Source organism: Terrapene carolina, unplaced genomic scaffold, assembly GCF_002925995.2.
Source record: "Terrapene carolina triunguis isolate 2854851 unplaced genomic scaffold, T_m_triunguis-2.0 Scaffold58, whole genome shotgun sequence".
Classification (NCBI taxonomy): Eukaryota; Metazoa; Chordata; order Testudines; family Emydidae; genus Terrapene; species Terrapene triunguis.
This window is the reverse complement of record NW_020664409.1, coordinates 40,775,832-40,795,218: the sequence shown is the minus strand read 5'-3', so window position 1 is coordinate 40,795,218 and position 19,387 is coordinate 40,775,832. Positions and strand designations below refer to the sequence as shown.

At 42.6% G+C, this 19,387-nt stretch overlaps 1 protein-coding gene across 3 annotated transcripts in view; it reads left to right on the top strand.

The window, feature by feature from the left end:
• The window catches only part of GAREM1 (GRB2 associated regulator of MAPK1 subtype 1), a 142,963-nt gene that overhangs the window by 29,737 nt on the left and 93,839 nt on the right, over positions 1–19,387 (top strand). For 2 of the 3 annotated variants that reach the window (XM_026661837.1, XM_026661832.2), the window contains exon 2: positions 439–579. In XM_026661837.1, the coding sequence (XP_026517622.1) occupies positions 439–579 (141 nt within the window). Of the gene's footprint in view, positions 1–438; positions 580–19,387 lie in introns of those variants that run through there. The other variant, XM_026661842.1, reaches the window with a different exon arrangement.

Genomic DNA, 19,387 nt, shown 5'->3' with positions numbered 1-19,387 from the left:
TCCCTCTCACCACTTGCTGCAAAACCCCCAGTAAAGTATGAGTAAGCACACTGGTAATCTCTTTATTTTGAAAATTAAAATGTCATGTGCTTCTCATTAAGGGAGCTAAATAAAAATAAATGGAGGCCAAAAAGTCTGCTCATTCTAGCTTTCTTCATAAGAACCCTAGAGTTGCTGCTGAATAACTGAATTACATTTTTCTAGTATTCCTAAGCTAATATTTAATTTTATTTTCTCCAGTTGTAAGAGTAAATTGCTAAATGAAAATGTATAAGATTGTAACCTGTCATCAGAAACTTTTGATATTTAAGTTGGGTAAAATACTTAATCACTGCAGTAAACGTAATGTGGAATAAATGGCTTTAAGTTGTGTAATGCAGAGTTTAGTAGTATTTCTTTATGCAGTGAATCTGATATAAAATTACATCTGTTTTGCAGGAGACGCTGTTGAAGGCCTTCGAGAAAATGATTATCTTGTGATTCATTCATGCCGGCAGTGGACAACAATTACAGCTCATAGTCTGGAGGAGGGTCATTATGTCATAGGGCCAAAGATAGAAATCCCTGTACATTATGCAGGTAAAGCTATCATTGATTTTAAAATAAACTATCAAAGAAAATGAATTGCCTGTCAATTACACTGATCACTTTGCTTGGCAGAGAGAAGCTAAATATCTGATGTTAGAGTGATTGTGGCTGAACTTTGTAACAGAGAGCATAAGAGGAACTGAAGCCACACCCAGGGCTACTGCATTAGACTGAATGCATTTGTATTTATTTAGGCAGCACGCTGGTAAATCACATAACTATTTAGTAGATTTAAAAAAAAAAGTCATGATTAATCAGTTTTAATTGCATTGTTAAAAAATAATTGAATGCCAATTTAAATTCAGCGTGGAAGCATGTCCTCTGGAATGGTGGTAGAAGCATGAAGGGGCATACAAATGTTTAGCATATCTGGCATTCAAATACCGTGCAACATCGGCTACAACCGTACCTGTTCTCACTTTCAGGTGACATTATAAATAAGAAGTGGGCAGCATTGTCTCCCATAAATGTAAACAAACTTGATTGGCTGAACCAGAATTAGGATTGAGTGGATTTGTAGGCTCTAAAATTTTACATTGTTTTGTTTTGAGTGCAGTTATATAAAAAAATAATAATTCTACATTTGTAAATTGTACTTTCATGATAAAGAGATTGCACTTACAGTACTCAGCAGGTGAATTGAAAAATACTATTTCTTTTTTTACAGTGCAAATATTTGTAATAAAAAAATATAAAGTTAGCATTGTACACTTTGTATTCTATATTGTAATTGCAATGAATATATTTGAAAATGTAGAAAATCATAAATATTTATAATAAATTTAAATTGATATTCTATTAACATTGCAATTAAAACTGCGATTAATCACGACTATTTTTTAATCTAGTTAATTTGTTTTATGTTAATCACTTGAGTTAACTGCGATTGACAGCCCTACTATTTAGTAAAATAGGATATAATTTTGGAGTATAATTAGCTGCCAGTAGTTTTCATATGAACTCATTAACAATATTTCATAGTATTTTTGAGTACTTTTTAGTAGTAGCGCAAGTGAAATAGGACAGAGATGGAATAAATTTTACACTTAGCTGCATATTTTCATGGTAGGGGTTTACAATAGTACCACAGTAAGAGCCAGAGAGTGATATAAAATCATAGCATAATACTAACTCAACTGCAATACCTTCCTGCTACAGACTGCACAAAGTATGCTTTTTTTTTTATTGTTACACATAAATGTGGTATAATGAATTAATATCACTTCCAAGTTATTTTCTTTGTGGCAAAAACTGCTTTAGTACTATTTTGTATCACCTAAGAATTTGCTGTATTTCCCCCCCCCCCCCAAATTGGACCGGATAAACATGTTTAGCATTTAAATAAAATCTACCATAGGAAGATATATAAACTCCTCTCTGTGGGGGAAAAACTGGGCGGGGGGGGGGGAGGATGGGAAGTGGAATGGACAACTTGAGTTATAAACACTAATAAAATGTAAAACAAAATTGGAAACACATTTTCCTTTTCTTTCCTATATTGTGTTGACTAGATTACTGTTCTTTTGTTAACACTGTCGTTTTGGTTCGTTCTAATACATAACTAGTGTAATAAAAGTATACTTAGTGTGGAAGAGCTTGCTGGCATTAAAGCAAAAAGTTTTGAATATGAAAGACTTGCAGCAGTGATATGCTATATTTCAATGATGGGACTTACGCTAGGTTTTTTCCCCCATTTCTATTTCTCCTTGGAGTTTGGAAACTTAATTTAAAAAGCTACATTTATATTCTTCAGTGTGAAGGCACATCAGTATATCATAACATGTGTGGCATTAAACTTTAGTATAAACAGTTTTTAGTTTATGCATAGTAGCAGCAATCTCAAAGACCCCCGCACTGCTTGAGCTGTAATGCTTTGGTCAAATAAACACTTAGCTTTCTACATACTGAATGGTGTGTTTTAGAATCTTCAGTGTACTCTTGGAAGATGGGGAACATAAAATTAAACTAATTATTGGCACATATCAAGGGGGTTATTGATGCATGATTGTTACTAGTGATGTCTTTTTGCAGTAGTTAACTTATTTCCTGTTTTTCCTTGAAATATTGGTTTCATTAATTCTGAATTTGAGATTAGGGTTAGATCCTAATCTGTTACACTGGTATGAATCCAGAGTCGCTCCACCCTATGTAGTAACTCCAGATTTACATAGATGTGTCTGAGATAAAAATCTGAAATAATTAGGCTATACTCCCAAGATCCCACAGAAGTCTAGTTTTGCATAAGGACTCTATCAGTATAGGATGTGGCTAATACCAACAAAAAATGTGTGTTTAATATGCATAATACACTTTGCTACCAGTAAAGAAACCATCACAGGAAAAATAAAACACTTACTAGAAAAGTAAAACCAACTTTCCCTCCTACTTAAGTGTAATTCATTATATTGTAAACTAAACATTAAAATGCCTTCTATGGGTATAGAAAAGTTCTGATCAAAAACTAAATATCAACTTCTGAATTTTACCTTAACTAATGAAGAATTTCAGAGCTTACTCTATATGAGGTGAACATACACACTTGCTGGGTTCTGACACTGTCCTGGAATAGCTTCAGACATTAGTTAGAAATTATTTTGAAAACATGCAATGTTACAGGTGATGATGTACTGGGAAAGAAGAACTTGTGTAAGTGTGTGTAGCCTTTTCTCAGAGAAGTTTTCGTAATCTACTGTTTGGATGGTGCGTTTACGTAGATTTAATGGCAGCTTCTCCACATTAATGCACTCAACTGCCAGCCCTGATCCAAGTGTTACTAAAGGGTATGGTCTTCAGCTGTAGTTGGTATTGATGTGTACTGGAGGTATATTTAGCTACTAGCCAATTTATATCAAAAATTCTGATTTGTATTTGTAAAAATGTCCATCACTTGGCAGGTTGTTTGGTGTGGATTTACACCATTTAGAGTTGTCTTAATGGCCACTCTAGAGCTAGCCTCTGAAGGATTTAAAACGTCTGTTGGTGCTTTTTGTTATTATGTGATGCTAAATGTGGTGTCTCTATAAATCTTGGCCATCTAATGCTTTGCTGACTACTGTTCTTTTAATGAATCCTGTAACTTTAAGCTCCTATGAATTGGGAACATGCAGTGTGAACACCACACTAGCATTTTGATATTGGTATTTTCTACAAGACCTATTGAGTTCCTGTGGCTGTTATAATAGCAATCTTTATTTTATTTTATTTTTATTTTTTTTTAAGGATAGAATAGCTTTTTCTGTCAAAATTATAGTAAAGTAGCTTCCATCATGATTTCTGAGTGCAACTAGTGAACGAGAAGGAGAAGTTGAAACTAATTTTATTCTCCTGGATTATAGGTTTAATTACCACGAGACTATCATTCGTATACATAACTGCTAGTTTTGAGCAAGCATTATTTTTGCTACCCCTCAAAATGAGGTACAAACACTGTTTAGAAAGTTAAATATTAATATTTATTTCACCCAAAGCTTTTTTAGCAGGATGGAAATGAATTATTGAATGATGAATCCTGGGTTTAACTCTACTGTCCTGTTGACCATCACTTCCAGGGTTTTTTCCACTGCTTCAGTGTAAAAATTCTACTATTGATGGTGGCAAGATTCTTGTTGTATAGGAACAGTTAAGTATGACACAGCTGTAAGTCTGTGAGTGTTCCCTTTTGAATACTGTTTCCAGTCTGCTTCCCTTTAGAGTAAAAGCTAAAGTTAATGTAGCGTCTAGTTCAATTTTCATATAATTAAAACAAAATGGCTAATGTGATCTGGCTCCTAAAACAAAAGATAAAAGTCTTCACATGCATGTTAAATGAAGGGTGGGTCAAAATTAACATTTTGATTGTGAGTCCTATCTTAATGTGTATGGATAGAATCTGGCTTCATGAGAGTTTAAAGACATTACGTTACTTGGTATTGGTGTTAATTTGCTGTCTAGTGTGTCTGTCCTTTCCCAGGGTAATTGGTACCCATCGTCTTATTTCATAAATGAAACCTATCAAGGAGGCACCCTGTTGTAAAATAGCTTTATAAATGTTTAAAATACACCTAGTCCTAGATGCACACACTGAACAAATGGACATCTGTCTCTGTAGCATCTTCAACTGATTGTGTGAATTATGCATGAGCCAGGTTGGAAAAATTAATAACATCAGCTCAGGCAATGGTCTATAGCTTTCCGGATATTAGTAAAAAGTAGTCTGTCGGGAGGGTGGGGGGAACCTGTCATATCTTATCTTGGGGCATAGGACTGAGGGACTTCAGTGATTACACTTTCCTTTTAAACAAAAGGGACTCTGGAAATGGAAAGCATGCAGAATCAGACTGCAGTATACTGCTTCTTATCAACATTGATTGCCTCCCTCATCCCCATCTGTGGTGGTCCCCTTGGAGTCAGTCGGAAAGGTGAATTTTCTTGTATAACGAATGGTGGCTCCATAAACAGACACTTTGATCCTCAGTGTGATTTGACCCCAGTGTGCTAAACTCCGGCACTTTACATAGGCTTGAAAAGGAGTATGTAATACACTGGCTGCTGCATGTGCTCATGTGTCACTGTACTGGCTATTCAGGCTTCTAATATCTTGGAACTCCTTTAGGTTTCTTTTTGCTCAAGAAGTAGAGGCTTTTTGATGCTGAGGATCCCAGGTTCAGTCATTGCTGCTGACCATAATGTGTCTGTGTGTGATCATAGTTCATTACACCTGTATGTCCTTTCTTTGAAAGTCCCTAGAAGTGGACACGTTACTTATACTTGTCATTCTGCAGGCATTACATGTGGAGCAAGGACTTCAATAATTCTAAAAATTGACAGAGCCATTGGGTTGTTTTTTTTTTTAACTAACAAAACAAAACTTTTTTACAGAACAACAAAGATGGTGTGGGTAAGTATAATACAATATAATACATGAAGGGTGTGGAGAAAACTAATAAGGAAGTGTTATTTACCCCTTCACATAACACAAGAACTAGGTTCACCCACCTAATGACATTAATAGACAGCAGGTTTAAAACAAACATAAGGAAGTATTTCTTCACACAACAAACGCACAGTCAACCTGTGGAACTCATTGCCAGGGGGTGTTGTGAAAGCCAAAAGTATAATTGGGTTTAAAAAAGAATTAGAAAAGTCCATCAATAGCTATTAGTTAAGATGGTCAGGGATGCAACCCTATCCTCTGGGTGTTCCTAACTGACTGCTGGAAGCTGGGACTGGATGAAGGGTATTGGATCACTCAGTAAATTGACCTGTTCTGTTTATTCCCTCTGAAGCATCTGGTACTGGCCACTGTCAGATGACAGAATACTGTGCTAGATAGACCATTGATCTCACCCAGTATGGCCATTCTTATAAAGGAAAAAAAGCTGGGGGGGGAAAGAGCAAGGCAGGGAAGAGAAACTTATATTGAAGATAAACAAGTTTGATGCAACTGGAGGGTCATTTAACCAATAATATCTCTGCCCCCACCCCTTTGCTGTGACTTCCTCATTCAACCTTGCAGAACAGGAACTGTAGGATTTTTAAAAAGTTATATATAAAATGTAATATAGGGTCTTAATTCTGCTGTACCTAGGTGGCAGCTTGCTTGCCTCATTTGTTCTTCTGACTGCCATGTTTGATGAGCTTCCTCAGAGCAAGAACACTCCTCTGAAGAGGGATGTAAAGCAACATGTTTTAAAAACTAAACTTTTAAAAAAATTTCTCTCATTGCTTGGGGGGATACCCCCTTCCGTATATGAACACACAGTTGGCAGCTATGATGTAACTAGTAAAGAAGAAAACACTTTCTAATTTTTTAAAATAAAAGAACATCACATTCCAGGGTGTGTTACACTGTCATGTATTTTGGGTGTTGTAAGCATTCTGCCTTTGACCTCATGCCTCACAGCATAGTGGAGGTGTGCAATTATTGCGCTATAATAACACATGCCCTGTCCTGTTGCTTACCTACGTGTTTTGATAGCTATCAGAGTCTCTTTTTTTTTTTTTTTTTTTTTTTAAACAAAGCACTGATTGAAAAATTTAAAACTGTGTCATGTGAGCCTTTGACAGGTAAGGCAGCTGGGATGAATAAGTCAGAAATCTCTTTGCTGGTTTAGTAGGATGTTATTGTATGGTAGCTCTAAAGCTTGTTAATACTTGTTAGACTTGTTAATCATGGCCGAATGCATCATAGGCTTGTGTTGCTCATTTGTTTCCTGCTAATGAGGAGGATGATACTGGCTAAAGGCCCTCTCATAAGTGAACGTGCCTCTTCAGTTGTGAAGCTGGAGAGCTCCAAGGATACACTGTGGCTGCAAATTTCAGAGCCTGGGTCTAGTGGTGTGTGGAGGAACTCCGGGGGAGGAGGGCGCAGCAGGGCTGGGACCAGCCCCCACAGGGGGTGGAGAGGGAGCTCCACCCAGCCCCTCTCCTCCCCCAGCTGTGCTTGGGCCCCGCCCCTAGCTGCGTCCCTCTCATCCGGCCCCACACCTGGCCCTGTCTCGAGCCTCGGCGTGGCTCACTCCCACCCCCAGTTGCAGCACCAGCCTCTTCCCCCTTACCCCTGTCCGTGTCACTCCCACCCCTTCCCCCGCAGTAGAGGCCCCGCTTCTGGCCCCAGCTCTCGGGGGCAGGGGGAGGGGGCAGAGCGCAGACGGGGTAAGGATGTGTATGAGACCCTCAAAAGTTTGGGGACCACTGATCTACAGACTCAGGCTTGTGGGGCTTGCCCTATGGTGCTAAAAACCGCTATGTAGTTGTTTGGGCTCTGGCTCTTGTGGGTTTCAGATCCTAAGCTCCTGTCTGAGCCCGAATGTCTACACAGCTGTTTTTAGCGTCCTAGCACAAGCCTGAGTCTTGCTGCTGTGATTTTTAAAATGCAGTATAGACAGACCTTAAGACTCCTGTGATCTGTGGATTTGGATGCTGCTCCTATTTCTAAAGGTTCTCTTGACTCTTGGATTCAGATTTGTGATTTGGACAACCCTTCTGCCGTACGCTGTATGGCAACTGGATCCTTGGGAATTATAAGGAAGGCACATGTCTTCATACCGTGGCACTTACCAGTCTAGCTACTTTCTTAAAACATTTGACAAAGAGAATTATTAAATGGCCATACTAAGGCTGTGGCTTGTCCAAGGTCACAAGGAGCTTGGAATAGAGCTGTGACCTTATCTGCCCCTCAGCACTATGCCAACCCTACTAGATCTCCACTACATACTAAGTATGTTCAGTGTCTCCCAGATGCCTGTAGAGAAAGGAGGGGACACTGGGTTCTTCCTTGGCTGACTGTCTGAAGGTCTTCACTGCCAAAATTCAGCCATTCAAAAGGGGACCCCCCCAGGACAACTCTTCGCTTAAGCTTCCCACTCTGAATCCACAGTTGAGGGAAGCACCCCCTCCCCCATGTCCCAAATATTCAGTAAAGGGCAGGGGCCTCTAGTGTCTAGTTATCTGTACAATTGGAAAGAAGAGCTGGTCGTGTATATTTGGCTTCCTCTGATACCAAACATTTTACTTTCTGCCAGTGGAACTGTACAGCCCTAGGTCATAATGAATCCTCCTTGAGAGGTTCCAAGAAAAGAGGATCAGACCTAGAACAGGGAGTAGCATTGTTATTGGGTGGGGAGTTTATTCACATGAGTTCTTCCCTACATGCAGCTGTACCACTCCCTGCCATGAAGCAGGATGTTTTGCTTCTTAATTTACTTTGTACCCTGCCTGAGATAGTGTAGCCTGACACCCAAATAGCACATGGCTCTCTTGGGGCTAACGTGCCCTAAAGGCTGCGTAACTTTCAGAAAGAACAGTGCCTAAATGCAGCATTTGTAATACTTTTTTTTTTTGTACACTTCATGTAAGTAAATGTGTGCCACTTCCAAAAGACACTTATGCATCTGATGGCCCAGTAGCCAATGCTGTTGTATGGAAGGCTACCTGCGATGTTGATCCCTGTTGGTTTCAGTGCCATTTTGAAGACATCCAGTTGCTAATGTCTTTCTTGCAATTAGTGCTGATAAAAGTACAGTCACTGACATGTGGTCATACATAACTGTTAGAGAAACATCCAATTATAAGAGCGCTCTTTTGGTTTTTTTATCTCAAATATTTGGTTAGTTGCATAAAGGTCCATGAAAATCATTTATCCGTTCCTTTCCAGAAACAAAGTAAAAGTAAAGAAGGTACAGATTTGGGGTGGTTTTTTTTTTAGTTGTTTGTGTAATTGAAGAATCAAAGAGCCCCCATTTTTCTTAGTAGTGGTTGGCCCTTATTTAAATATTTCTGTAACCTGAGACTTATCTTTTCTTGATGCTCTTTGGGGTTCTCTCTTTCCCTGTCCTTCAGCAGACTGCAGACTGCAGCCAGCAGCATTCTTGTATCTTCTCTTGGGAACAAGTGTCCTGTACCCACATCTTTTTAATAGACTGATCGGATAGGTATCTAGCATGATTGTAGCCTTAATACCTCATATTAAAGTCCGAGATTAATTAATTTTTCTGTTTGAAAGCTGGGATTCCCAGCTGGATTTTAAAAATAGGCCTCTATGGAAAGCAGATTATATGTCCTAATGAAAGCCTTCAGCTCCTCCAAAATCTAAATTTTCATTTGGGGCAGATGGGAAGAGACGCAACTAAATTTCTAGCCTTTCTAATTGGAGAAGATAACTGGCCGAATATGGAGTTTGTGTCCAATACAGCATCTTCCTCCTGATTCTTCAGGCAGCTCTGCGCCTCTGCTGTTGCTCTAGCTTTGCGAACTTGCAGCTGGATGAAAGCTTACCAGGGTCTTGTCAGTCTTCATTAGGATTTTTTCAGATTCCTTTGGGCAGCAATAAAACTGATAAAAATTTGGTTCAGTTTCACTCTGCTGCTTAGGAAGGAACAGCAAGGCATAAATTGAGGATGACGATTTAAAAATAATGGTCAAGGAAAGCGTAGAATAGCAGCCCATCTCAGCAGCCGCCCATCTCAGCAGCCAAGAGGCTGGGGGAAGGGTTAGAGAGGAATGGGAAGCAAGCCAAAGGGCGTGGTTACTGGTTTTGGTGAAGCTGGCAAAAAATAGTAGGTATCACTTTCTCTGCAAAACAAGAATCCACAGTCTCCTTTTGTAGTAGGCAGACAACCTGTTCCTCTGTTAAAAAATCTTGCTATGTCTTCTTTCCTTACAGACAAATGTTATGGACTGAAGATGCATATTGGTAATGAAGGTCTAGGTGAACTATTCATAGCTGACGACACTGTGTGTTTATGGGGGTAGGAAAGAAAGCAAACACTGCTGCAAATGAAGCTCTTGCAAAGAATGATGTAGTAACTGGTAGAGTTATGGTTTTAATTCAAATACAGGATCATGTAATCCTTATTTTGCTAGATCCATACTATAGAACAGTGATGCAGAATTCTTGCAAGTACAAATATTTAAATGATTGTTTTGGGGGTGGCTGCTTCATTATGTGGATTCTTTTGCACCTTCCTTCTTTCGTCTTCTACCCTCCCCACTCTTTTTTGTGCATTTTTCTTCCCTTTCACATTCATGTCTTCACTCCCTTTCCTGGATTTTGGTCTCCTCTAGGTCCAAATCTACTTTTGAAAAAAGTGGTATAGGTTTCCTATCACAGATGTAGGAAATAGTATGTAAAACCCACATTTCGGACTTGAATTGATTAACTTCCCAAAATTAGAGAAGGAGCTGTTTTAACTAAACTAAAATGGCAAGTAAATACACGTCTACCCCCATATAACGCTGTCCTCGGGAGCCAAAAAAACTTACCGCGTTATAGGTGAAACCGAATTATATCTAACTTGTTTTGATCCACTGGAGTGCGCACTCCCCCCGCCCCCCCCGAGCACTGCTTTACCACGTTCTATCCGAATTCGTGTTATATTGGGTTGCGTTATATCGGGGTAGAGGTGTAGTGCAAAAACAATGAATATTATTTTTGTTGCTTAAAATACAGCACACTGGATAGAAGTCTAAAGGAAAACTTTTGGGATGGAGTTTGGAGGAGAGCAGGAAGCCTATAGCACAGGATGATGTGAACTTGTAAATGTCTGCTCAGGCATCCAAAAGTTTCTTCTTGGAGTCAGTGTATGCTGCTTGAACTGCTGATGGGAAGTCTGGTAGGAATACTTCATTCCTCCCCCTGGAAACCAGAAGACTTTATGCCTGGGAACCAAAGCAGTCACAACTGTGTATCCTATTAAAGAAACTGACATCACAGGTTTCTTAAGCTATGACTGAACTGCTGTATAAAGCAGTGCCAGTAGCAAAATGAAAACACACTACTAAGCCAAATATAAGTTTGTTGGTTATGTGAGGAGTTTCAAGTAGAGTTTAAGTTTTAGCTAGTGATCCAGGACTGTAATTTTGTAGGGGGAGATATTTCCTTAAAGTGTGAGCAGGTTTGTGCTTACTTTTTTTTTTTTTTTTTTTAAATATCCTTAAGCCAGGAGTGGGAAAACTTTTTGGCCTGAGGGCTGCATCGGGTTTTGTAAATTGTATGGAGGGCAGGTTAGGGGAGGGGGTTGTGGCCCGGCCCCCACCTCCTATCTGCCCCCCCCGGACTCCTGCCCTATCCAATCCCCCCCCGGGACATTTGCCCCATTCACATACCCATGCTCCCTGTCCCCTGACTGCCCCCGGACCCCTGCCAGCCTATCCAACCACCCCTTCTCCCTGTCCCCTGACTGCCCCCATTCAACCCCCTGTTCCCTCACCCTGACCCCTATCCACCCCTCCACCCCCTGACCACCACCCCAAACTCCCCTGCCCTCTATCCATCCCCCCCCCCGCTCCATGCCCCCTTACCGCGCTGCCTGGAGCACTGGTGGCTGGCAGCGCTACAGCCAAGCTACCGCCACCGCGCAGTACAGAGCACCGGGTCAGGCCTGGCTCTGCAGCTGCGCTGCCCCAGGAGCTCGCTGTCCCGCCGCCCAGAGCATTGCGCTGGCAGTGGAGTGAGTGAGCTGAGGCTGCGGGGGTGGGGGAACAGCAGGGGAGGGGCCGGGGGTAGCCTCCTGGGCCAGGAGCTCGGGGGCCGGGCTGGAGGGTCCTGCGGGCCGGATGTGGCCTGCAGGCCATAGTTTGCCCACCCCTGCCTTAAGCTATAGTGTGGTGTGTATAGTTTTTCTCAATTAACATGGATTATCCTAGAGTTAGATACGTATGTGAGTACTGGTCATGTTAGTAAAAAGGCTAGCTATATTTCTGTCTGAACTTCAGGACAATGTAAGGCTAAGGCTTTGTCTACACTGGAACCTCATCGGCAAAACTTTTGTCGTTCGGGGTGTGAAAAAAATACCCCCAAATAACAAAAGTTTTGCCAATGAAAAGTGCCGGTGTGAACAGCGTTTTGTGGGCAGGCATGCTTTCCTGCCAACAAAGCTACCGCCACTTGTTGAGGGTGGAAGTTTTTTGTCGGTGGGAGAGCTCTCTCCTGCCAACAAACAGCAGCTACACTGCGCACCTTTTAGCATCACGGCTGTAGCCGCATAGCTGTGTCGCTAAAAGGTGTGTAGTGTAGACATAGCCTAAGAGTAGAACAGGTGGCAATGGAAGGTTGGGGTATGCCATGAACTCTGAAGATTTAGCTTTATTCTATAGGACCTAGGCTCTGAAGAAACACTATCAAAGCCTACAGCATTATTTTGGTTCAAGCTGAAAATACACACTTTTTCTGCACTGTTTCCCCCCCCCCCCCACTCGGCTTTTTTATTATGTACAAGAATACTGCTCCTGTTATTGGGTAAACTGTAAAACACTCTTTTTTTTGATCCCAAGGGCAGAGCAGGTAGCGTGAAGGGAAAATGCAGCATACCTGGGTTTGTCACATGCAGACTCCCAGGCAAGCTTGGTTGGTGGGCCACCTGGCAGACAAGCTAAGACTTTAACAGAGGCTCTGTTTTGGATGATTGATGGACTTCAGAGGATAAGGAAGAAATTTAAAACTAAACCACTGAGTAAGTTACATTTTGGGAAGGGGAGTCGTGACAATGGTCCCCTTCAATGTTCCTCATGTCAGTGGTTTAAAGGTCACTATGCTATGACACTCACCCATGGTTAAAAGAGAAAAATGTTTTGGGATGTCCCTCCCATGTAGCCTTGAAGAAAGAGATCCCTTTCCTTGGACATGTCAATAACCTTCAATTTTAGAACCCATACTGTGTGGAACAGCTCATTGCATTGTATCTTAATTGGTCACTAGCGTCAGCTCTGCCAAAATGAAATCTATTAATCTCTCATGAGAAACTAGAGAATGAAATAATTAATATAGAATTGGCAGCGTACTTCCTTAGGATTTACCTTCATTCAGAAGAATGACCTCCTGAAAAGTACAAATATCTTTAACAGAGTGGACTAGATTGCTGAAAATCATGGATGAAACTCTTGTGTAGGAAAAATGCTGTGGTTTCTTAAACTTGTTAAGTCTGACAGGCTCAAAATACAATCTACTTAAAAAAAACAAAAAAAAAACGTAGATTAAACTGTTTATGGAGAGCAATGCTAAAATCCCAAACTTTATGGTTCTAGTGCATTTAAATGTCTTTCCTGCATTCCCTCCCCACCCCCATGCAGAAGTGCTTATACGAAGAGTCTACTGTGTATTCTTGAGTAGTGTTCCCCCCCCCCCCATCCTGCATAAACCTTCTGCTAGTTTGCTGCCCATGGCTTTGGTCAAGGAGCATACTGCAGAAGGATATGCAGCACCAGACACACACTGCCACTAAATGAAGCACCTTACCTGTGAAATGCATTAGAACTACATCTGGAAGCAGGGTCTGGCCAGTGTTTGGATGGGAGACCTCTGAGGAAAACAGTGGACTGCAATATATATTGATAGCGCTTTGGTGGGTGGCACTCTGAGTCAGAACAGAACCAATGCTCTAGCACAGTGCGGGATGGGGATCAGAGCTGAACTCAGTACTGCTGGAGGTGTTTCATATCAACTGTAAATAAATAAATCCTGACCTCTGTGGTTGTTAAAGATCTGGAGGAGAGTGAGTCTGTCTGTCTGTGTGTGTCTCTCTCTCACTGAGTGCTGCAGGGGCTTGCTGTCTCTCCCAGCACAGAAGTAGGGATGACTAGGCTGAATGGAACTTACTGAAAACTTCTGAGGAAGGAGTGAAGTTTGGTGAGATTTATGCAGGTCAGTCTCTTTTGTTTTAACCCATTTCTTTAACCACAGTGTTCAGCTCACTGTTAAATACAGTAGTATTGTGTTTTGAAAAGGTTGAGCTGTCACTGTGTATGGAGCTCCCGAGAGAGAGACTCCTGCAGTGACCCAAGCCAAATGGGCCCTGCAAAAGGAGCCACTGTGAGAAACAGATGCTGAAGCCGAGGGACCCAATCTAAGAGTGGGAGAGTTGTGGAACTTCCTTCAGGGCCTCCATCACTAGGAAGGGTGCACTCACAAGAGACTGCAGAGGGGTACAGGGCATAGGCATGCCCAGTGATCCATGACCGGAAGCATTTAGGATGAGAAATAGGGTTGCTGTGTGGTATTAAACAGCTCTAACTTTCTCCAGACGTGGCTGTGGTGTTTGGTGGTGAAGTGATCCCTATTGCATGGTATCAAATTTCTTTGTAAAGCACTTTGGTTTCCTTCAGGAGGAAGGTTGCTATAGAAATGTGAGCTTTATATTTATAGAGAACTATGAAAATAGAATGAACAAAGACAGAGTTTGACTTCAGAACTGGTGGACTAAAGAGAGGTAATGTCTTGTATCAGGGTGTAAATAATAAACATACACCATCTGATTGGTATTAGGCCAGTATCTGTCAGTGTCTGCCTGAAAATTCTCTCTCTCTCTCTCTCTCTAATAAATAAAAAGAAGGCTTAATGATACACTTCAGGTTGCAGAAGCAGGGCTTATATCTGTGAGCAGGTCCCTGTACCTATGCAACTCACTTATTTCAGTGGGACCCCATCCAGGCATAAGGCTCTGTTCATGCTGATAGAATTTCAGGATCAGGGCCATAATCTTTAACCTGTAACAGTCTCAGTTTATTTCGGGACTCTAAATACTGTGATTTGATTTAAGTTTTGTGATATGCTTTTCTACACACAGTTGTTTGCTAAGCTGTATTTATGGTTAAAACTGCAAAGACTGGAATTCGTTTCTTCTAGAAAAAAAGACATATGGCAAACAAATGGCCCTTGTAAAAGAGCCTCCCACTCAGCAGTTGGCTGCTCATCCAATTTGTGTGTGGTGTAGTGCTAAAAAAGCCTCTTACTGCCAGAATATTCTTATGACCTTTCAGGTTTAGGAAAAAATAGACTAAAATGTAACAGTATTATAAAGGTACACATCTGCTAATGTTGGAAAAGCTAAACCAGGAGAAAATGCTGTAAAACTTAGTTTGGGGAACGGGTAAGTGTCACATTCTTTCCCTCTTGATGGTGGTGAGGAACCTACAGTTGTTATGAAGTACCTTTGCAGCCTGGCTGCTTATATTAAAGATCCTAAAAATAAATAACATGACACCCCACAAGTATTTCCAAGGTTCTGAAAGTATCATGTGGAAGTTAAAGATGTCTTAAAATGTTTCAGAAGTTAAACAACTTTGCACAGAGTATTAAATTCCTGTTGGCCAAATACTGCTCTTGGTCACAGTTGTGCAACTCTGTTTTAGATGATGGATTTGCATTGCTATAATCTAGGGTTGCCAACCCTCCCGGATTGGCTGGGAGTCTCCTGGAATCGGGCTCGATCTCCTGGAGACTACTGAAGCCAATCCGGGAGACTTTCAGGCACTAAAAGTCCAGCGGGGCTAAGGCAGGCTCCCTATCTGCCCTGGCTCCCCACCGCTCCCGGAAGCAGCGTCATGTCCGGCAGCGGCTCCTAAGAGGAGGCATGGCCAGGGGGTCTCTGTGTTCTGCCCCCACCCCAAGTGCCGACTCCGCAGCTCCCGGTGGCCAGGAATGGGGAACCGCAGCCAATGGGAGCTGCAGGGGCAGCATGCAGAGCCGCCAAGAGGCCACTGCCAGACATGCCGCCCTTCTTGGAGCCACCCAAAGTAAGAGCGCATGGCTGAAGCCTGCACCCCAACCCCCCCCCCCGCCCCAGCCCCCTCCTGCACCCAATCTCCCGCCCTGAGCCCCCTCCCACACCCAGACTTCCTCCTGGAGCCTGCACTCCAAACTCCCCCTGCACCTCAGCCCTGAGCCCCCTCCCACAGCCAAACTCCCTCTTGGTGCCTGAACCCCCTGCCCCAAGTCGGAACCCCCTCCCGCACCCAAACTCCCTCCCAGAGCCCGTACCCCAAACCCCCTGCCCCAAGTCGGAACCCCCTCCTGTATCCCAACCCCCTGCCTCAGCCCAGTGAAAGTGAGTGAGGGTGGAGGAAAGGGAGTGACGGGGTCGGGGGGGGTCCTCGGAGAAGGGGCAGGGCAAGGGTGTTTGGGTTTGTGTGATTAGACTGTTGGCAACTCTAGTGTAATCAAAGGCAAAAAAATGGCCCTGCGTATTTTACACACACATTTTCTCACTACAACTTTGGGAGCCCACATAAATGTGTGGAGAAACTAGACTGTTGTCCATGCTTAACCTGTCCTGGTGAAGGAACTCCTGTGCTACACAAATTATTCTAATATTGGGATCTGACTCAATATTTAATACTCCTCCATTGTGACAGCCTTGCTCAGACAAATGCAAAGTACCATGCTCTGTCTCCTCAGGCTGCTCTGTAGTTTTGGAAGTCTAGTGTTGATGGCAAGGGCTGGTGTAGCAGCTGCAGTGGTGCAATTTGTCTTTCCAGTTGTAATCCAACAATGCTTCTCACAATCCAGTGACTGCTTTGGAAGCTGAGAGAACTTTGTCACCTACCAAGCCATTTGTAAGTTGGCATACAGGCCTGAGAGCAGTAGAGGGAGGAAATACTCATCTTGGTATCTTGCACTGCCACCCAAAGATGTTTGTGATCATCTTAATAATAACATACGTTCTGGGCCCTGGAGTCTGTCTGGCAACTGCTGGGAAGGTTGACCTCCCCCCCCCCCCATGGCATCTGTAGTGAGGGTATAGCAGGTGCCTACATGTGCCTTCATGCATCACAGAACCAGTCAAAGAATCACTGATGCGCAAAAAAAAAAAAAAAATCTCAGCAGGTGCAAATATGTCTAAGACAATAGCTATTATGAAACTGTGCAAGACATTGAGGAATAGGTACAACAACATTTGCAAGGAATGCTATACATGGGCACATCATCCTGTGTGTCCCTGAAACAGGATGGCTAGTGTACACTGCTGCAAATAGAATGGTTAAATGATATCTGTGCAATTCTCAGTGTATCTTTGTTCCTCCATTGAAGCTCTCTTACTGGAGGAGGGTGGGTAAAAGAGTTAAATAGTTTTAGTAGCAAACTGTTGTAGGAGACACACAGGGGCGTGTGTGGGGGCTCATTTGAGGACTATAACATCGGGAAATTGCAAAGTAACATCAGATAGCACAGACCTATTTACAGAAGCTGTAGTGAAACTAGAACATCTTTCTAGCATCTGAGTTCTTCTAGCTGAGTTCTTAGAGCTCCTCTTTCAATATAGGAGAGGAAATCATGAGCAAAAACGGCTTATCTGTATCCAGCCCATTACATTAAATTGCAATAACTAATTCAAATCTCATACTTTGGCCTTTTGCTAAATCTAATTCAATGTCACTACAAAAAGTATATCTCATCAGCAATGTGGTAGTCATGTAAACAAACTGGGAGATGGTTAAGGCTGTATTTTCTCTTAGATCTAAAATTCTAAAGAGGCTATCAGCTGACAAACGCCTGATCTCTTCATAAATTGGAGCTTTTCATATGACAGCTCAGGTTTCTTCTTGCAAACCATTGCATTGCAGTTTTTAATAGGGGGTAGGGGTGTGTGTGTGTGTGTGTGTGTGTGAGAGATGGCTGACTTTTGCATGTTGTGAATTTCTCCCTTGCACTCTGAACATATGCAGAAAGAGGACAAATACTAGTGTCTTTTCTATCTTAAATTAGCAATGGCCACTTATGACAATGCAATATAGAAGAAAGAGACCAGTGTGACTTTTGGCCTGCGTCTGTGAAGTCATTTTATCAAAGAGTCTAAAGGGAGGTGGGTAATAGTCTCTATCTCTATATATAATTGTGATACCTCATTAGGAATAGTGTATTCAATTCTCAAAGCCACTCAATACAGGAACACTTCCATGTGTAAACATTAATAATCATTACTGGTTGGTAGGGCTGAATTGTGAGTACAGATTTTTGAAAAGAGCTATAACATGATTAAGCAACTAATGTAACTTACTATAGCCCTGATCCTGCAAACACTTATGCATATTCTTAGCTTCGATATATTATGAACTCCCTTCTCCCTAGAGCAATACTTAAATTCAAAAGAGACCATTTTGGATTTTAACCATTTATTAAAAACTACAGTAGAATCCCTGTGTGTGTGTGTGTGTGTGTGTGTGTGTGTGTATAATCGAGGCATATTGGTTGTGGGCAGACAAACCTTCCTCTGTTCAGAGTCTCTCTCTTCACAAGAGAAACTGTAACACTCCCCCTATATATCTTAAGTTACCCATGCGCTTTGCGATGGTCACATGTCACGTACACAGCATGTCCAGATATGCCCCACCACAGCTTTCCCTGCTGCTAAGCCCAAACATACATTAGAATATCACACAAAACAAATGTTAAAATAGGGTTGCCACCTTTCTAACTTCTGGTAACTGGACCCTCAAGGCCCCGCCCCTTCTCAGCCTCTTCACTTGAGACTCCGCCCCTGCTCCATCTCTCCCCAAGCCCCTGCCCCCATCACTTTCTCCTCTCCCTCATCCCCCATCTCTCAGTGAATCATCTCAAGGAGCCTGTCTGCAGGTAGGAGGTGGCCCCGGCTGAGCAGGTTAAAGACCTTGCACCTCCCCCAGCCCCGTGATTACTGAACTTTTGGTTTGGTTGCCATTTAGGGTTACCAGGCTCCCTTTTTGACTGGACTTTCCAATCGAAAACCATGCACCTGGCAACCCTAAATGGTACCTGGACACAGAAGCCAAAAACTGGACTGTCCGGTAAAACCCAGATGGGTGGCAACCAATGTTCCCTCTAATTTTTTCCAGCTGTGTACGGAATGAATTTTATGTGCAGCACCAATATCGAGGTAATGTGTGGATGTGTGCCACCAGTAGAAACAAAAAAACCTAGATATAGAAAGATATTTAACTTTTAATATATAATAGCTATAACCATAATGAAGCTGAGGCAGCCCAAGAGAGAAAAGGTGTCACACTGAAGACTACTGTGGTGGCAAAATGACACTAGTGGGAGCTATGGCCACACAGAGGGATGATTCTGTCACCTACACCAACCTCTATGGGGGCCTTACAAACCCTGTAGCAAAGGGTTTGGGAGGGATAGGTTTGGAGGCTTGAAGGGGAACCCCCAGCCCCTGGGGCTGCGGTGAGGAGAGAGGACTTCCCCCAGCCCTCTCTCCCCGCAGCAACCCCAGACAGACGTCTCTCCCTGGCTGCCGCAGTGCTGGGGCTGGGGGAGAGGCGTCTCTCCCTGGCTGCTGCAGCCCTGCACGCTCCAAGCTCCCCACCCCGAGCTCATCCCACTGCCCCCACCCCAACCTCCTATTCCCCCCCCCCCCCCCACCTCACTTCTTACACATCCTCTCCAGAGTCTAGGCAACCTGTGACTGCACTCCTGCATGGCTCCACTAATTAAGTGTGCAGCTCCTGATGCCCTCTTTTGTGGCCACGCAGGTGCGCACCTGAGAGGGAATGCAGGTGGCAACCCTATGTTAAAATGGTGATAAGATGGACATGAAAACAAGAAGGGTAAAGGTGGCTC